This window comes from Pseudopipra pipra, chromosome 2 (assembly GCF_036250125.1).
Source record: "Pseudopipra pipra isolate bDixPip1 chromosome 2, bDixPip1.hap1, whole genome shotgun sequence".
In the NCBI taxonomy this organism is placed as follows: Eukaryota; Metazoa; Chordata; class Aves; order Passeriformes; family Pipridae; genus Pseudopipra; species Pseudopipra pipra.
In genome coordinates this window covers 46,453,218-46,474,074 of record NC_087550.1, presented here as the reverse complement: position 1 = coordinate 46,474,074, position 20,857 = coordinate 46,453,218, and the positions used below count along the sequence as shown (strand labels likewise).

At 35.1% G+C, this 20,857-nt stretch overlaps 1 protein-coding gene across 4 annotated transcripts in view; it reads right to left on the bottom strand.

Moving 5' to 3' along the window:
* Positions 1–20,857, bottom strand: part of TNFRSF19 (TNF receptor superfamily member 19) — a 59,365-nt gene that overhangs the window by 27,351 nt on the left and 11,157 nt on the right. For 3 of the 4 annotated variants that reach the window (XM_064645358.1, XM_064645356.1, XM_064645359.1), the window contains 4 exons: positions 18,830–18,918; positions 17,064–17,174; positions 7,979–8,157; positions 5,293–5,378 (listed from right to left, as the gene is read on the bottom strand). In XM_064645358.1, coding sequence (XP_064501428.1) covers positions 5,293–5,378; positions 7,979–8,157; positions 17,064–17,174; positions 18,830–18,895 — 442 coding nt within the window. In that variant the 5' untranslated portion in view covers positions 18,896–18,918. Of the gene's footprint in view, positions 1–5,292; positions 5,379–7,978; positions 8,158–17,063; positions 17,175–18,466; positions 18,580–18,829; positions 18,919–20,857 lie in introns of those variants that run through there. The other variant, XM_064645360.1, reaches the window with a different exon arrangement.

Genomic DNA, 20,857 nt, shown 5'->3' with positions numbered 1-20,857 from the left:
AGTATTTTACAGAATACACACATAGCCAGCAAGCTTCCAGCTCCCCCTTACAAAACAATATATGTTATAACCCTGCAGACTGCAATTTCTAGCTTTCTATCTTTGTTCTGAAGTACAGTCCTTGCATATCCCCAATACCCATTACACTCACACGAAAGTTTACAAAGTCACAGATTCTAATCCTGTAAATATAAAGGAGTAGATTTATACACAATCCTAACTTTTCCTACACTAGCTTCTTTTGCCACCAGGAAGAAGGAAATACCACCAGATTTTATCCCTTAAATAGCAACATTCATTAGTGAAACAACATACCCTGTAGATCTGAAGAGTGAGACTCAGCTCCAGTTTAGGACACTTATATTTAATTCTCAGAAAAAACAACACTGTAACCATATAGAAACTAACGAATAAAAAATCTACAGAAGAAAACTGTAAAGGGAGCTTTGTGATCAATCTTAGTGAAGGCAGTCAAAGTGTCAAAGGAATTCAACAAAATCAAAGTAGGTAAGATATGGATGCCTCACATGAAAATGCAATGTTTTTACTATGGTCTTCTTTATGTATTTAGTCTCAACAAGCCACAGTCTTTACTTCTATTCCTCATCTTAGTAAAAAACTGTTCATTTTTTAGTTTGAGATACTCTTTATAATTGAAACTGAAATCAATATCTGAAAATACAGTTCATGGCAAAAAAGCAGCAACTTTGGACCCAAGTGCCGGGTTATTTCAAACACACATAATGTTACAATCAAACTGCAGATATTTCCACTGTTGTGACTTATTCAACAAAACATTTCTGCTTCATTGAAGCAAAGAATGTGTTTATTTCCTGGAACATGTAGAAACTAGTTTCCCAAGCTTCACAGAATGGTATCCCTCCCCCATCCTGTCCCCTCTCAGCTTCCCATGCTCTTTGCTCTGTCATGAAGACAAGCAGTAGTCCTGGAGAAGGAAGAATGATTTTGGCTGGACAACCTGTGCAATTTTTTATGGTTTAAAAAGTTATATTAGAAAAAAGAAAAAAGACAAGTCTGTTGTTTAAGTGGCAGTTTGGCTATAAAACGCTCTCTCGATGCCTAGGTGTTAATTTCCTCACTTCCTTGATTCTCGCAATTTATTCCAATCTAACTGTTTGTACAGTCAAATTCTACACTGAATTTGCACATAACAGGGGAACACCACTGACTGGAGATTGGTCCAGAAAGGAAGTTCTAGGAATTATTTTTTTAATACATCTCAAAAAGTTCAATGTCACAGGCTCTTCGGCTTAGTAGAAAGCCTGTCCAGAGACTAAAGTATTCTTGTGATTCTGGTGCTTTTCTGCATTTTGAATTAAACAATACAACAGTAACCACTTGTAAGAATAGCTGGCATAGCCAACCTGATAAAAAATTCTATTACTTTAGTTTTAATCCGCCATCTTCTTATGGCCAAAAGATGATAAGGAGTATGGTTTCTAATGTTTTTTGTTTGTTTGTTTGTTTGCTAAGACAGACTAGCTGAAAATATATTGCTTGTTCTAAGAAAACAATGCTAATTTTTGGAAAGTCTTCTGCTCCTTACTTGAACTATTCCCTCATCTCTCCTTAACTTGTGCCACCACAAGTGTTCTGAGGTTAACAAACTCATTAGATTTAAAAATAACCTTTAAAAGGGCATTATTTTGATTCTTTTTCTATCAGAGAGAATCACCATCTAGCTTACTTAAGAGTTTCATTAACAGTTTAAGCATAACCATTGAGAAAGCACAACACTGGCCTGAGCAGACAGGAGAGTGAACTCCGCAAACATAAATTGGTGCTAAGAAAAAAGAATCATTGAACCATATCTACATCACTGTTTCACCACTTTTGGACAGTCTATGGTACCCTCTATTCCAGAAATTACATTTTTGATTGATTGGGTTTTCACTCTAATTCCCAATTCAAAGGAATCCTTTTCTGTCATTCAGTGGAGAAAAAAATGTCTTCCGTTTACAAAGTGAACATAAATAGTAATTTTAAAAACATGCTTTCATTTCTAATGTTTAGATGCTGCCTCTGTACATAGGATTGGTATTTACAGTTTGTTTACCTGAACTAAGTAAATTAAAATATAACTATATCATTGTGTATTTCATTTTCTGACATCCTAAAAACACACATAAGTCATTGTGTCCCCTTTAAAGTTAACACAAAGGTGATAACAATTCTCCTGGCCTCTAATACTCTCTTTACTTGTTCATTATAGAATCCTTTCAACTTTGCCTCTAGCAATTCACAAACTCATTTCTTCATGAGTAAATATTTAAACCAGATCTGTTTTAAAATGTCTACTGAAAGAAGATAAAAGCAAGTATTTAGATTTATAGCTAACCAGGTAATAATCAACAGCTACTAGAAAGAACTCGATCCATGTCTCAGCTTTAACATGAACCTGTAGTCCAGGTAGGGGGCTGTGAGCTTTTGTGCCTTCATGGTAATGTTCTAAAGCAAACAAGAGATTGCCACACACCTCGCAGGATAATTAATTCATTGAAATGGGACATTTAAACTTTTCCTTTTCATCTGTAATACAAGAGTTAGCTGCACTAATATTTGACTTTCTGTTTCGCAGTGGAAAGAGAGAAGGATAAAAAAGGCAGAGAATTAGAACTTAGTTCTCTGATCACTGAGAACTTGTCCCACACACTAATGATCTGTCTCCATTTAACTTCAAGTAGCACAGTCTTAACTATCAAAATATATTCATTATTGAAATAAACTGCCAACATTTTCAGCATTAGGTGGGAAAGGTTTGCCTTCGCACACCATTATTTATACTTCCTTACAGAATCATGTTTTTGTCTTGATCTTAAATTTTCCCCTATCTGATGTTAAGTAAAACTCAAAAGGATTTCAGTTCACTTAGCTCTATTGTAGAAAAAACTTCCTAGGCTGTTCTGAGAAAGGCATGTACACTCTCCAAAACTGAGGCAGCTTATGTCAGAGGCCTGAAAACCAATACACAAATTCTGAAAAAAAGCTTTCTGAAAACCATAGTGACATATCGTAACTGTACTTCATGGTAGGATTTCGGTTATTTAGGATTTTAATAAGTGGTTAGTATGCAAATAACAAACATTTTAATGATTTCAAACTTGTAAAAGCTAGAAATACTTGCCAATTCTCACAACTTCACTGTTACCACTTCTGCTACTTAGTCAATGGTTTTGTCACATTCATGAGAGTAGGGCACAAAACCGTCTCTTATCTGGATTTACCACTGCAGCTCGTGCCAGAGAAAATACTCTTCTCCATGGGGTTGCCTGTTGCCTATTAAAATTAGTAATAGCTTCCTAATGGTTCAGTTTAGGATCCAAGCTTCGGCTCAATTACAGAAGCCAAATCACTATCAATTAAACAATTCTGAGTTATTTTAAAAGACTTCCTAACTGTTCTTTCATCACTTTTAAAAAATGATAATTTGTGATTTTGAAAAATATGAAATAGACATGAGTCACTAATTACAGCCAAATCAGAATAATAAGGGAAGTAATTTCTTCTTCCCTGTCTTTGATTGTGCCAGAGAGCAGAATTCATGTTTGAAGAACATACTTTCTTAGAAGAAGAGAGCAACCAAGAAAAGAGAAAAAAAATGTATAAAACGAATTTATGAATTAGAGATCCTAGACAAGACGATAAACTGTTGCACTGTAGATTTCACCAACTTTATTTGTAGATAAAAAGAGTAAAAACAGATGAAGGGGATAATACCTAATTTGCCCAACTGAAGGAATTAAAATACATGTATATATGAAATGGTCTGTTTGGGTTCCAAGTCTGTCTAGAAATACCTTCTGCAACTCATCAAATTTAAAGTGATTTGCTCCAGTAAGTCAAGATCAGGATTTCATTCTTGGCATCAAACCTGACAGTGTTTGATAGGAAGAACATACTTTCTAAACATTTTTAAGATATCATGTTGTCTACACTTCAAAAATAGCTGAACATTTTTTAATTTAATTTCAAGGCTTGTGCTGTACATGGGCAGGAGTTACTGCTGAAAACATTGGAACTTATTTGACTTAGTCTTTTTACAGCAATCTGATTTACTGGTTTTGAATGTTGCAATCTTTAATAGTACAAGTTTTTATACATGTGGTTTCCTGCTAATTTCTCTTAGGGTTTGAGAGGATTTCATTATACACCTGAGATTCAGAATAATTTAATTTTTATTGAAGATTCTGTCTGAAAAATCAGGGTTTATAGGTTTATCACCCAAAAGGCACTAAAACTAGAATGGAAGCAAAAGAAGGAAATTTGGTTCATTCAAAAAAGACTAAGCAATACATGAAATGCTGAAGAATCCTTATTTCATTGAAGTTAATACAATATAAAACTATTAAAAAGTATGATTTTAATGCACATTCTATATTCTTGGTTCAATTTTAATTTTGCACAATTTAAAAAAAAAATAATATATTTATAAGAAACAGTGTGTCTTTTTTAAAATAGCATGAAGTATTTAAGGACATGACAATTTATTCTTTCTATAAGCAACTGTTTCTGTTTGAAATAGGGGAAGAAACTCCTAAAACATAAGTTCTCAGTTACAGAAATAAACAAGTAAAGCCAAAGTTTTCCACATGATTATGTTGAATCATATTTATTTTTCATATTATAGACAGCAATAAATGCAAAAAGTACAAGTCACTCTTTTCATTGAATTATATGCTTGATGGGATGTAGACATCGACAGTCTTAGGAGAAGTAGCAATAAGGCTCCTGTTGCAGAATAAAGAGGTTCTCACCTTTGAAGAGATTCTAATTCTCTCATTGGCAAAAAACAAATAGAGAAGCCAATTACTTCTTCAGGTATATAGCAGTATAAAGATATTTATCTATATTGTTCTCTCTCATTGTAACCTTGGTAGAAAGGTTAATTTTAAATATACCAACAAATTACCCTTCTGGGGTTTTCAGGAAAGGACTCATAGTTGTTGAGGCCTACCTGATAGTAGGCAGATGGTCCAGGACAATTGCCTTTCTTTTGGCATTAAAACAGAAATTAAAAAATTAATATGACAACATCAGAAGTGGAATCAAGACTCCCTGAACGTGGGGTATGACAGAAAAGTTTATTCCACAAGTGACTGGTCATTTCAGGGAACTTCTAAATGATAGTATTGGATCTGTTGAAATGTTTTAACAAAACCATTTCCTAACAAAAAATGAATTTTTAAAAGAATTCATAACTGTGACTGTCATTTTCTTTCCCAGGCTTTGAAGTTAAAAGAGAAAACACTCTAAAGCAAAACCACCACTTACAGTGAGGCTCATAGGGAGGAGGAGGATCACCACAAGGAACACACTCCATGTCTTGAAAGCCTCCAAGCTTAGTCTTCCTATAAAATCTAGAAGACAAAAGAATGAGAAAAAACCCAAAAAAAACAGTTAATCAAAAGCAGTTATTTTTTCCACACAAAATTAATCAGGTGTTTTAACAAAATCTTCTATACTTGCAAATTTTGTCAATCTGTGCAAATTATTAGGAAATAGAAGAAAATAAAAGTAAACAAAATACAGTAGGTACTAATTAATAGTGCAACAGCAAATCTAAAGTAAACTCAGGAAAAATCTAACTCTGTTAGTCCAAATGCATAGTAACTATAATCTTATGTTTACAGAAGAAATAAACATCTTTGGAGATTTCAGACAAAAATCAACATCCCGTTTTCCACATAGACTACAACATACATGACATGTATGAAGAAACTTACCTTATGAAAGCTTACTTACATATCTAAAAATAAAAGGGAACTGTTTAATCTATATAATTATCCAAAAATAAACAAGATATTATAAGGTAATTATCACCATTAGCAACATATAATGGACCAAATATCAGCGACATTTTATTCTAAAGACCCTCCTAGAACTTCATGACTGAGTTTATGTCTGAAGAGCTTACTGACTACAGTGATTGGCAAAACCCTACACTCCTAACGCAGGGAACAAGAGTAGCAGCAAATAAAAAACCAAAATTTAAAGAGTGTGATACTTCAAATCTGTATGTATGAAATCCTCTAAAGAACTTATCTAGAGTAGGTCTGTCTGTCTTTCAACCAGTCACTAGTACTAAGGCAGAATCAGCAGCTGTGGCCTGTTCAAGATAAGTACATAAATTGTTTCTATAGAGATAGTGGCACATTAAATAAAAGGTACTAACTCAAACTCTAGTGATGTTATATTACTAACATTGCAAATGCCATTAAAGTATGAAGTCTGTATCAGCTAAAGCAAACAGCTTTCCAACTGCTTAAGAAACCCATGCTTTAACAACGTGAACAGAAACAGATCCATAGGCTGCAAGACTGAAGGTCTTTTGCTCTGAATGAAATGCGTTAGTATTTGTTTTTAGCTGACATGCTCACTTGTAGTGTTTTGAAAGTGAACAATAGGGAATGGCATGATGAAAACCCATGCAAACCAGAAATAAATATGATTGGTGAGAGGTAAAACATTAGCTACACCATTTGGTTTGGCTAGCTCTATCTTCCGTTCGCTTAGGCAGCATCTAAACTGAAGGATAAGTATGAGTGGTGGTGTGTTCTACACTTCTGTTACCCAAAATGTCCAGACTAAATGACCTGTGACTACCCTTGCCATGAATGACTCTCTCCCTCCTCATGTTTCCAACTTTGCTGCAAGTAAATGCAGGTTGTGGAAACAGCTCTCATTTTAATACACATTCAACACACATATCTAGAATGCATTCTAGACTAGAATACTGAGAAGCATTCCCAGGTCCTGCAGTTTAGATTTGCCCTTAATTCATGTTTTACTGTGGCTTTTTTTTGTTCCTTTCTCATCTTCCAAAATTTATCTTACATTGTTTACAAAAGAAGAAAATCTCCCTGCTGACAGCCAAGTGAGCCCTACCATACATGTATATTAATATGCAATAAAAGCATAAATCAATCCATCATGTGGCTGCAAGTAGTATCAAAAGTGGTTGTGAGTAACATCTAATGCCTGGGGTTGCACCTTCTTATACAGTGACTTAAACTAACATTAGTTACCAAAGCATTACTAAGTGTTTTTAAACAAAAAGACCTCACTTCTGGCTTAAGAAAGAATAACAGAAGGAGCTTCAACACTGCTCAGATATTTGATAGCTAGTATTTAATAAATAATTAAATAAAACAGCTGAGATATATACATGAAACAAAATATGAACTTTTAAGCATGTCTGAAATATATACCCTGAAAATACAAAGGCTGTTATCATTGCAAATCAGTTCTCATAAACTACTCCTATCAATTAAACGACCAGTCAATAGTTCACAAAAGCATCAGAAATGCTTTTTACAAATTCATGGCAGGGCTTTGTAATATCAGAACTTGGCCAACACGTAAAGAATAGCCTTTTAGAGATCTTAAAATATAATACTACAAACAGAGAAGATTAGCAACAGAGATCTGGGATGACTGGACAACAAATTCAGCCAGGATCATGCTCTACGAATTTATCAACATGGTGAAGGAAATTCAGGCACTTAAACCACAGCCACTCTTTTGACCTAAGAACATTTGTGCATGAGAATTATTAAGCATTGACCTAAGGAGGGGAAAAAACCCAAGTAAATAATGTGATCAGTTTTCAAGAAAGTAATTGTGTATGTTTACAAATATATAATTCTTTCTAACAATGAAGTAAGACACCAGTAACACAATGTTTTGATGTATTTTGCTTGGATGCTGTATAGACAATACTCTCATAGACCAAGTAGGTAATTATCCAACCATTTTTATGGATGAGATAATTAAGATTGCAATTCTGAAATTAAGTGCTCAGATAATACAGTAAATTGTTGGCAAGGCCAAGATTAGAACCTAGGACCTTCACAGGTACACAAAGGATACAATCACTTGTCCGGAAAACATGAACAAGCAATTTTAATGCAAATTAGTTTTGGATTTGTTCAAGTCTCATCTTCAGAAATGGGCTTACCCTGGTAAACACTCTCCACATAGTGCATTGCTGGTGGCAGAACAGTTGGCCTTCTGAAACCGGTTAACTAATGCACAATCCAGACAAGGTTTGCACTTCTGAAAGCCCCAGTCTTCCTTGAATCTGTTTGGCCTGCATGTCATGCACTGTGCATCCTCCCCATATCCAAAGCCGCATTCCTGTAGGGATTAACAAGCAATAGCAAGCTATTCAGTCACAGAAAGCCTGAACAAGAAGAAAATGCTGGGATAAAATGAAGACCTAGCGTAATTATTACTGAGAGTAGGTCTTTCTTGAGACAAAAGCCATCCTTTCAGCAAGTTCAAATGTGTTTTCCACTGCTAATAATCTCCCTTACTTCTATAAGTAATACTTAGTCATCCACTTTATTCATGAAACCACTGTGTATTTGAATGATAAAGGGCTTCAAGGACTCCCACAGTTTCATTATTACTAGCTTATGGTAGAATTATTGAGCTGTCTGTTTTTTAATTAGGTCAGTCATGTGAAAGTGCAGAAACTGGGACAAGTGAAATATAAAGGCACTTAGTTACAAAAACAGCAAAGAAGCACTTTGATATTAAGGTTCATAGCTAAGGTGAACAAAGTTAATTGCCAAAGAGAGTGCACTGATCTTCAAAGGCTTAGAATTTCTGTTACCAAATAAACCAGAGCTAGTTAATGACCATCAGCTAGGCATGAAACGTTGCTTAACCACTAAGAATTTCAGAAACTCGATCCGCTCCAGTCCTAGCAGTTCTTAAACTGTTGGAAAAGTTCAACAGCTCTGCAGATCTGCATGATATTTTACTACACAAGGAATACCGTTATGGTTGGTTATTTATCCCAGATTTAGCTGTTTAAAGAAATTATTTCCATTCATTTGCAAAAGAACACCTAATACCACTGACAAGCTGCAAAGAAAAACACTTAACAATATGTAATAGTCTGGGGACTGAATTCTGTGAACTGATTATCAAGAACTATCAATCTATTTCTTAAGAGTTATCAAATTACTAAGAATTGCTATTCCCTTTTATCATCCAAATATCAAAATAATTTTTTTCAGTACTTTGGAGTTAAGATTTGATGCATTAGTGTCACACTGGAAAACAGCAAGAGGAATGCAACAAATTGCTGGAAAGGACTTACTGGGGAGGGAGTAGGTGGGAAAGGCACAACATGGGGACCTTGTTCTCCAGTATGTGGTTTCAGTGGAAGAATAGGGAATTTTCCCATTGGGAAACTGCAGGAAATCTTCAACTTGGGCACCTTAAGAGAAGGTTTCCACCAGTTTCCACCACAACATATGCGTTTCATACATATAAACAATTTTTCCCTAAGTCACTGACCTAACCCAATCTGCTGCAGTAAAAAAGCTTTGAACCTTAGAAACACACAGGATTCTCCAAAGTTTTGCATTGAGAAAGTATGGGACAAGCTCTGTGATGGAGTTGACCAATATGTACTTTATAGTGCTTCTACACTGAAATGATCAAGTAGCGATACACAACTTCAGATGCATTTTACTGGACATCTAAGAATTTTCTATTTTCTTTTATGTTAAGAATAACTTTCCTCTGAAGAACAAGTCCTCAAGCACACAGAAAACAAACAATTCTATGAAAGCAACTACAAATGGACACTAAAAATAGTCTTCCTCCCCTGTCTCTAGACCCAGAAACATAACAAGTTTTAATTTTTGGTTTGCTTTCTTTAGCTGAAATGTAGTTTATTACTCAGTCAAACGATGTATATTCGGATCTTTTGATAAATCGCTTGGAATCATTCCCTCCCAAGTTCCTAGCAAACTTTCAAATATAAGGCTTAAATTAACTTAATTATAAGTTTTCCTTTCCAGACTACCTTTGAAGCTTCTGATCAAAACCAAGCAGGAAATGAAAGTCAGAATTAAATTCCTTCACTCTCTGGCCCAAACTACCAAAGCTTGAGTAAATTGTTTCTAGATCAGATCTGCTTTGCTATAGCTGGATGTATGGACACATCTTAGTGGTCCTTTATATCATGGAATGGTTTATTTAAAAGCTATAAAAATGGTGGATGAAATATAAAGAAATCTTCTGCCCAATGAATTTACAATCTTTTCAAAGACGGTTTCCAAGTCCTTGCCAGGAATTCTTCAGATACAATCCATAACAACTAAAACTTATGTATGTGCTTTTTATGTTCACATAATATTTGAGGTAGTTAACTGCCTGGCAGGTGCAAATAAATATTTAAGCTTGTAAACCAGGCAGAACTTCAAACAGATCTGTATTCATAATTAACCACATTCCCCAAACTGAAGGATATGATTTAGATGATGGATTCAAACTCTTTGAAATCTTGGACTTTATAATTTAGCAGTCCAGCAAAGATACAAACAATTGACTGTTCATCTTTTATCAGTACATGTGCAAAACTGATGTCCACCATTTTTTTCAGTGCTCTGTATACAAAGCTGTCAAGTTATATGGCTGATGAGATCTGAATAGTTCCCAATTCCCCTCACCCCTTCTATCCTCCCACTCATATTTTTAAAAGAGAGCTCATCTCCTGTGCAGTTCACCTCAGGACTGCAGAAAAGAGAAATAAAACCTGTAACATCAATTAGCTAGATTTCAAAAAAACATTTTTTATTTTTGTGCCAGAAAAAAAAGAGTACATAAATATATGCTGTCTTTGTTCTTTGTATTGTGAAGCTTTCTGTGAAGAACACTAAGCATGCTCTCCCCTTTCCACTTTCCAATGGTACCAAGCAACACTAACGAAAAATTTCTCTCTCGAATGACACATAGCACAAGCCAGGAGATGTGAAACACTAATTTAGAAAACTGCCATTAAATTTAATTAAAAAAAAATCTTCAAAATTCAAACCTCTATTTTCTCAATACCTATAGAGCTTTCACTATCAGAGTATTGTGACATCTCATTATCTTTAACAAATCAAGGACACCTAGGAATATGTAGCAAGGTAGTTAACTAAATGCATAATTTAGTTTCAAGCTAAAAATACTGAAAGCATAGAATAATACAGACACCTCAAAGTACTACCATGGCACTGTTAAAATTTTCTTTCAGTAGATACTATCCAAACACTGATTCAGACAGAACAACCAAAAGTATAGCAGACTACAAAAGGTAATGGAGTTAAGTGGTATGGTTTTCCCCTAAAAGTTGAATCCAACAGAGAAAGTAAATGAACAGTAAATTAGATTTTAAACATTCTTTCAATTAAAATAACCTCATATTTCATTAAAAAATGCTTTCAGGCACCATTAAGATCATAATCTTCAAGCACATTTTAGAATTTGTTTCTAGTTTCACTGATTATCCACAACCTACGTAAGTCCCTTGACAACAGAGCAGAGAAAGTTCTAGTTAGGCCATGATGATTAGAAGAATATTTGGGTATTCAAGAAAAAGTCTTCCAGGCATTAAGACACTTCTAACTGATGTCAGGTCACATAACAGGTTGCGGCACTACACTGGTGCCAGGAAATGAAGTCTTTACTAATACCTTTGAGTACATGGCCTTGTTAAATAGCACGGGGTTTTAGCTCCCTGAAATACCACAGGCTGTGGATCAACCTCATCTAGAATCCAATAAAGAGCTATATCTATCTGCAGAAGTCTCTGAGCAGGACAGGCTGCAACAGTTTGCTGCAAACATGTCAGACTTAGCTGCTGTGGTAAACTGCAAGGTTAGGGTCAGAAAAGTTTCTTTCTCAGTGAGTAAGATTCAACATGCCTACAGGAAGCTCACTGAGTTTCCATGGGACTTCCCCAGAAACATGCGTTAGCCTCTCCTGAGCTGACATATGGCAGGGCTTCCTCACAAGCAGCTCTCTTGCTGCTTGTAAAAAGTTAGAGTGACTGCTAAACACGGTTGCAGCTGCTCTCGGTAACTCCACTGGGACAACACGTCAATCATGGCACACCACCTCTCATGTTACAGAGGTGCATGAGGATTGTTACATTCAGGAGTAGTTTCCAACAGTACCTGCCTGTTTAATTCATAATTCCTTTTTCTGAGACAACATGCAGGTCTCTTCTTTCTTCATCATGTACCTGGTGCAAGGAAGCAACCTGTGACACATAGCCCTGCCTTAGCAGCCATCAAGCTGCCTCTGTCCCACTGGCTCTCTGTACAGCAGCCGTCTCTTGGTGACAATATTTATCATTCCTTACGTGGTGGCAATGCTGGCTTAAAGCACTCTCCCTTTCACCTCTTGCTTTTTCTTCCTTCCTTGTCATATATTGTCAATATAAATTCTGAGTTGCAATATAAGCTTGATGAAGCTGAGATATGGATTGCTTTTACATATATACAAATATATACATACATATAAATTTTAAAAAGACATGGAAGCCATAGAATTACCTAATTTTTTTTTCTTTTAAAAAAGCAAATGAAAGGTGAAAGGACCCGAAGGACTCTCATTTCCATACTTGAACATTTACAAGAAAAAGGCTGAAATCCAAACGATTTCTTTTTTCTGTATTAACTGTGATTTGTATAGATTTGAATCATATATAAGGTTTGATTTAATTCAGAAACACATAAGAGACAGGACAAAAGGCTCTTGCTACCAAGCCACACCGATCACTATTCATGCACTGGCGAATTGAAGCCACTTAAAGAATGAAAGATATTAAATCACTTGCTTGACTACATGATGCTTTGCTTCCTATTAAATGAATGATAAATTAAATAATGCTGAGCCACATGAAGCAAACACTTCCTTTCGAATCAATCCATCCCAGAAAAAAAGCACTGCTTAACAACAACAACAAAATCCAAAAGAAGCCAAACAAAAAACAACTCGTAACAAAAACCCCACACAGTCAAAAGTAAGCTACTTCAGTGGTTCAAAGGTTTTGCAAACATTACCAAGGACAGACGTTTATGAGAAGAAAAGGCTATATAGAGATTTTTCTTTTTTTAAATGAACAAATAAAAGCAAACAAACATGGGAAGCAGCTTTCACTCCCTTCCCCATCAAATCTAAATTGTTGATACACTAACAAAGCTGGCTTTCTTCTGATGGCAATGTGTTAAAAGTACTTTATAAAAAAAACAATCAACCTAAGTGATTAATGGATTTTATTTCTAAGCTAATGCAATATCTGCAGTGCTGTTGTTAGAACAGCTGATAGGGAATCAGAAAGGAAAAGTTGCGGGTGTTCTATTTTTTCTTATTTCAAGGAAGAAAAAGTTACTATAAAAACATTTTTGAAAAGGAGAGTCCCACTAAACTGTGACAGCAAAAGCTGAGAAGAGTAGTCTAGATTCAGAACTAGAAGTAAGGCTAGATTTTTTGTGGTTTGGTTTAGTTTTGTTTCATGCTCTCAAGGGTGTACGGAATTGCTTATCTTTACAGACAGGAAAGTCAATTGAATAGGCTGAGCATTGGTTTGCAACTATTAAACACTCATCATAGAATCACAGAACAGCCAAGTGAGTGGGAACGTTGAAAGAACACCTGTTTCACAGTTTCTTGGGTCAGGGACCTGAACCGAGACGATCTTGAACCCTGTCCAATAGCATCCTAAAAACTTTCAGTGATGGGCATTCTACCATGTTCCTAGGGAGGTTGTCGCAGCAAATTTTTTCTCTTTGTAAAAAATTCATTCTAATATAGAAATAAAACCTGCCTCCTGGTACAGCTTGCACTCATTGCCCCTTGTCTTGTCCATGCCGTGCCTTGTGAAGAGAGAGCTTCTGTCCTCTTGTTCCATTCTATGGCCTCTGTCTACTCTGTTTCACCAAAAAATTCCTGCATTTCCATGGGCAAGTTGATTATGTGTGTCTCATGTATAAATTGAGAAAAGGCAACAGCATTTCTCCAACTTAGAGAGGTATGAAATGTTCACATAGTATAGCAACAAAGGTCATATATGTATTACTGAAGTTGTAAATAATAGTTGTAAAAAAAAGTATATATATACACACACACATACATAAATCCACTCTGTACAGGTGGTATTTTGTCTTATATTTTTGTATAGCTACTTATAACAAGAAAAAAAATCTACATATTTAGATTATAACTAAGATGAAGTAGTTTCTCATACACAAGAGCAAAGTGAGGGCTCTACAGTTCAGTCCTTGACATTGGACCTGTCTGCTTTAATTTAACCAGCAGGAGAAGTTCTACCTGAACTGAGTTTCAAGGGAAGGAATTAAGGACATATGTTTACATCAATGGTTCACATGGTCCACTGCTACATGTCAGCTGGGCTTTTATATTCAACAATATAGGCTGAGATGTTTTGTTACAAAGAAAAAAGAAACTTGTCTGTCAATTGCTTAAAACATTCAGGGGGAACTGAACCAAAAAAACGTACCGCTAACATTGTATTTCACTATATACTTAGACATACAATCATGCTCACATATCCAGCAGTATATCTGGTTTTATCCATGAGCACTAAATATTTGATAGGAAAACAGACACATTACTCAGTATTAAGAAACTGTTATTAAACTACAGTATGATTACATCATTGCTTTCTCATATGTAAAAAACCCAAGCAAACAAAACTCCTCTTGTGCTGCAAATTACTTCAAGTATAATATTAAATCCCTTTTCCCCTTGCATTCTGACCTTTGACTTAACATACTTGTTGCTTCAAGCTGTAGCTCTGCAAGACTACTTTCAAGCACATTTCAGTAACAGCCACAGCATCACATCCTTCGCCATGATTCACAGAAAATTGTATCTCTATTTATAAAGGAAATTATGCTTCCATTCACATTTAGGTTTGAGCAAAATCTCTTTAGTTATTTCAGTTCTAGTATAGTAGAAAAAATATTTTTGGAAGTCTACTAATGTCTGGGAGAAGTAATTGCCTACACAGTAAAACTGATAAAGCATTCATATTTTAAGTCCTAAGAATCAGGACTAATAGCTGAAGTAAAAAAATAACTTGAATAGTGTACTGTTGCAAACTGTAACCTCCCTGTTTTAGTTTAGCGTTCCTTTATTAAATTGGGAGTAATTACTGAAGGTGTTAGTTTTTATGCTTTTGTTTTTTATTTGCCAGCTAGTTAAGTAAGCTTTATCAATGGACATAGTACTGGCCCACTGTTATAAAGTGCCATATTTACAAGTACCTTTATAAATTAAAACACCTCCTAGAACCTCTGAGTTCACAAATTTAAAGACAATCTGAAAAAACCAAAACATTCAAACAAAACCACATCCATGTTGTAAGTCATGTTCAAATCTCTGCTTCAGCAGCACTGCTTGCATGACGAAACCTTAACTAATACTACCTGACATAAAAAGCAATTCTCACTAAAGTGTGAAACTAAGTATTCTGTCAATGCACTGAACACTCGCCACGGGGGGGGGGGGGGGGGGGAGATAGGGAAAATGTGTCACTCAATTTCAGTAAATCCCTTCAAACCATACACAAAATCAATACTTAACTTGTGCTTTTTTTTCAGAGTTGAATATAGAAAGAAATACAAAGCCATAAACTGAAAGTTAGCTGCAGTTTGAACACAAATACACACTAGACACAGTAATGGCTCGCATTAAATTTTCAAAACATTTTAAATTCCCCTAAACACCCTAAATTCCACCTCTAACATCCTTTCTACACTATTAGTAGAAGTACAATACAGAGTTTGCCCTTCTATACGCAAAGGGCATGTGCTTTATGGCCCCACCTATCAGTTGTGGATCTGACTGTACAGTTATGTCTTGGTCACAGTTTTACACTCTAACGATGGACAAGATGTAGTTTAGTGGCTGGACACTGATGAAAGACTCTTATGCTTATGCATGAGCCTTGACAGGACTGCTCACCCTTCATGATACCACCCTGCACTCTTTTGCCTGACCATCTTCACACCTCCAGCACAACACACCTGCTTGCCCAAAACACCTAATCTCCCCATGACACATAAACTTATTCTGTTGTTTCTTTCACCTCCAGTAACTGAGTTAGTGAATCCCAACATATCCCTGCCTCCTCCTTTCAGCTATGTCTTCCTTCATTGTTCTCCATCCTTGTTCATACACAGCACCTACTTCCTCTGTGCTGAAAACAACTAAGATCCCCCTCATGACTTGCATACAGACTTGAAATTTTGCTGAAAATTTTGCCAAATGAACTTCCTAGTTCTACTGAATCCAAGCCCATAACCTCAGTCAGCATTCACCTCCATTGATTCATTTTTGCTCTCCTAAAAAACCTGGTAACTCCAAAACTTTTATGAGGATTTTCTTTTGGAAGAGATGGAGTTGTTATAAAAGCAAAAAACAATTACATAAAACTCAAAATAATAATACTTCCTTCTCCATGACATTATCAAGGACTTCTTACGTGCTTTCTAAATATTATCATGTGTTTTTCTGGCCTCAACTTTCTTTACGTGCAGTAAAGACAGGAATTAGGTTTATAGCATTTTTAGTAATCTGTAAAACACAGAAATTGAGCATGACTTGACTCTAGCTTCCCAAAATGCTCTAACCACGGACCTAGTAAAAACAGAACAATCACCTATCTCTGACCTCTTCTAAGGAAATATGTCAGCTCTCACTTGAATCTTGCCCTGTATTTATGTACTTATGACCTTATTTTTATTATAAACCATTCTGTTAAAACAAGCTGTCATAGAGAAAATATTTAAACACTGTCACCTAAAATCCAAAATCAATTGTGAATGCCAGCACTGCAAAAATTAAGCCTCCCCTCTCCAGTTCAGTAGTCTGTACCAATCACTAGTTTGAAATTTGTTTTTCATATTCTTCTCTACACAGTGAGGTTATTCAGTGTTAACTTGTTGTAGATTTTTTCCCCCTTTGTAGCACTAACTCACCTTTGAAAAAATAATTTGAGTGCCCATGGTACTGTCTACTTTATTAATGGCATCACCATTTTCTGAACTGAACATTTTATATAAAGAGAACCAGGTAACACAGTTCTTGAAAAACTGTAAAAGGCTCAAATGCCAAAATAGTAATAATAAAGTATTTCCAGGTAAGCACAGATCTCCATTGTTTTAAATCACATACATAAACACACTTATCAGAAACAAAGTAAATTGCAGAAAGCATGATTTCCTTACCTTTGAGAGTTCCATTCCAGGCCCACACTGTTTGCAGAGGATACAGTTTCCAGTCTGGTCCCTAAATTCTTGCTCTCTGCAGTCTCCAGTCTCACAAATTACCCTACTAAGCTAAAAAAAACCCACCAAAACCCAAAAAGGTAAAATCATCATAATGTATTCAATCTGAGAAATAAATTCATGTTTTGATCTTAAAAATGAGTCTCCACGTTATCAAAAACTTTAAATATGGCCATGAAAATTAATTAACGAACTCCAAATATGACTAAGTGGCCTGAAAATTAAAGAGTCTCAGTACTCAGTGACTTGCAATAATTTTACAATTTTCAGAAGACTCACTTGATATTTGGCACCTGTTAATTATCACCTGATATTTGGAATGTTAAAATACTTTATTGTTTGAACATGGGTTAAGTTTCTCACCTTCACTTTAAGAAAAATGCACATGACCATTTACTACGCAATTTTCATGACAGTAAGCTACATCACATCCCATTTAACTGTGTCATTTATTTGTGATTTTTTATTTTTCTAAAGATGCTACAACAATTGAATAAATGAGGTAAAACCTATTCCTTTAAACATATGTATTGACAAATTTTAAAAGATCACTCATACCTTTTGGAAATTTTTAAAAAAAACAACCCAAACTTGTATGAATACTATTTATTTTAAATGTTACTATCACTTTCTATTTAATGGGTCAAATGAGAGAGAATCCAATTATCTGACTAAATCAGAAACTACAGTTATGAGAAATACCACAAGTAGTAATATCAGCCATGCAGTCTCTGGAATTTTACCCAGGAATATTAGCAAACCCTGTGAGCTCCCTGAATAGAATTTTAAATTAAATATTTACATAGGGGCATCCATCACAGAAAGTGTTTGCCACAGGGTAGGGTATAGCCAGTCTTCACGAGCGAAGATTTGGGAAAGGTCATTAACCCTTCAAGCCTGCACAGTGGATTTTTTAGGTGAGACACAGTGTGCGCTGAACTGAGCCCACCCTTTAATCCTAAGGTTCATCTGCCAGGGCCGAGCAAGCTTGGACAGTGGCAGTGAGGTCCTCAGGACGTAGGTTTGTTTAGAGTGACCTTCTCTTAGATGGATGGCCTTACAGGGCTGACGAGCTCCATCTGCCCGGGGGAGTCACTGCTGCGCCCGTTTGCCACAACTGCTACTAAATTCTTACTTTGCGTATTGGTCTTTTCAGAAAGACCAAAGCCTTTCTGGTAGCTACGAAGAATTAATTACCTTGCCTATGCAAGCCAGAGTTAAGTACACTTAGTAGACAATGTAGTTGTGTCCTATGCTATGTTCTGTCGATAAACGGAATACTCCAAACTCATAAATTATGTATATAAATTCTGCAAAAAGAGGTGGTCTCTGCAAATTCCTACCATCTTGGAAGTGAAGCAGTACCACTTTCACAGCACTACACTGGCCTCTATGTTCTGTCCTGGTCCACTGGCCTCTATGTTCTGTTCTGTCCTCCTCCTCCTCCATGAAGAGGCTCACGAGGTAAAATTTTATAATTGCATGTGAGGAGGAGCAAGGAATTACACAAATCAGTTGACCAAGCTTACTTTCAAATCAGTAAAACATGTCTGCAATTGTCTCCGTTTAGCATTTTAAGACTTTTAGTGTTTAGTTTAAGACTTTAGTGTTAAGATTTTAGCAGTAATGTGTAAAACAAAAGACAATTTCTGAGTTCAAAACAGTTTTTTTCAACCCAGGGAAAAAAATGTTAATTTTTAACTTACCAAATATGCTAATAAAATTACGAGCATCTTCAGTTTATCATCTCCTTGTAATCCTTTGGCATCCATTTCTTACAATTAAACCTTTCTCCCTAGAAAAAATATAAAAAGGGAAAAAAAAGGAAAAATAATTATATTTACATTGTTTAAACTTAAATTGCAGAAGTCACAAGTCCATAATACTTCATGTCACTCAGCACATCAAAATATATACTGTCAATGCCATTAACATATTTCAGATGGCTCCCTGGAAGCTGCTAAACAACAAATATATAGGCTTTAAAAATCATATTCCTTTTAAAGGCAAGACAATAAACACAAAGTTTCTATAGCTTTAATTCTCAAAAGAAGAGACTGCTATCAGTCTAGATTAGAGAACATTAACATTTGTAAATCTAACATCCCTAACATATCTTTCTTGCTTGTCCAGTCAAGTACGTGATCAACAGACAAAAATAAATTTCTTCAGATATGCCACATGTTCATGAGAATGTTCCTTCTGTATTGCAATGTCCAGCAGAATGGGTTTGCCTAGTAACTGACAAAACCTCTTCTTACTTCATTCTGCAAGCCACTGGAGGCATACACAGGATCTGTTTCTACAACCCACCTAAAGGATATTACTTCTAAAGCTGTGTTAACATGACCATTTATGATCTGGTAGGCAAAGACTGTTATAGAAGACATTTCAGACAGCACAACCGAATTACGTCCTGTCTCAGACAATTTTAATCGTAATCTCAGAAAAGAAGAAAAAATGGATCATAAAGCCTTGCTTAATTATTTTTTAAGAAGCAGTAATGAACAAACAATTACAAAAAAAGGAAGTTATTTGAAACAATTATGGAAAGGAAGTTTAGATCGAGATGTTTTGTTGGATTATTTAATCAACAAATTGCATCCCCACAATTATTAAGAATATTGTGCCAGGACAACAGAACATTTTTTCTCTGCTTACTTTCCTTTTGGTTATTGGATTATTTGTGTTAAAAGTCCAGTTTCTTACTTTTTGGTTTTGTTGGTAACCTGGAAATGCAACTGTTAATTTTAGTTCTGAAATCTAACAATAACAAGAAAAGAATTAATAAATCCACCTTACAAAACATGGTATTTGAATTAGATCCTAATATACCTAATATGACAGTTGTATAATATAATTGCTTTCAGCAACACGTGAAAATTAATGTTTAAAACATTTCTGGCCTTCTTCAGAACCTAAGGACTGATGTTTAATTATGCTGTTTTAAAAGACAAAACAAGAAATTTTTATAATTCAAGAGTAGAGACTGACAAATGAAAGGATGAAACTCAAAACATGAGGAAAATACTATAGACAAATATTAAGAACAGTTGCAAAATGCTTTACAACATTGAACTATTGCAATAATATGCTTCCAAATATATACAACCAGAATGAGCATAAACTATAATTAACACAAATTTCACATTTTACTGCATGAATACCCTAGTTAATAAATTCTAATCAATAAGAAGAAAGTAAACTTCAGTGGCATTATTGATATCTTTTAAGATAAGCTGTATTTTCAAGTGCAAAAGGAGCTAAAGTCTCTGAGGAAGAACGGAACAGGCAAAGAGATGTGACAGACGGCACTCTATGGGAAAGCCAAGCTTACATTTTTATGGTTATTCTCACTCAGTGATGGTAATGGCCCATAGGCCAATGACAATTATCAGATTATATGCATGCCATCATGGGTAAAAAAAAAAGACATTCTATCAAGTAATACAAATAAATACATATATAGTATTCAACATAGGTTGCTTTTTTAAGTCTGAAAAAAAAATAAGGCAAGAAATATGAAATGGAAAATCTCAGAATTAATTCTGAATGACAGAAACAACAATTTCATCTAAAAAATACTGTAGAACAAGTAGAAAAATGAGAGTCAACAAATTTTAAAAGTTATTAAGTGCACAAGGTTGTCATGAGAAGTTGACAATGCTAATGTTGAAAAAAATTAGGTATATTAGGAACAAAACAATTTCTAGTAATAGCAAAGTCCAAACAGT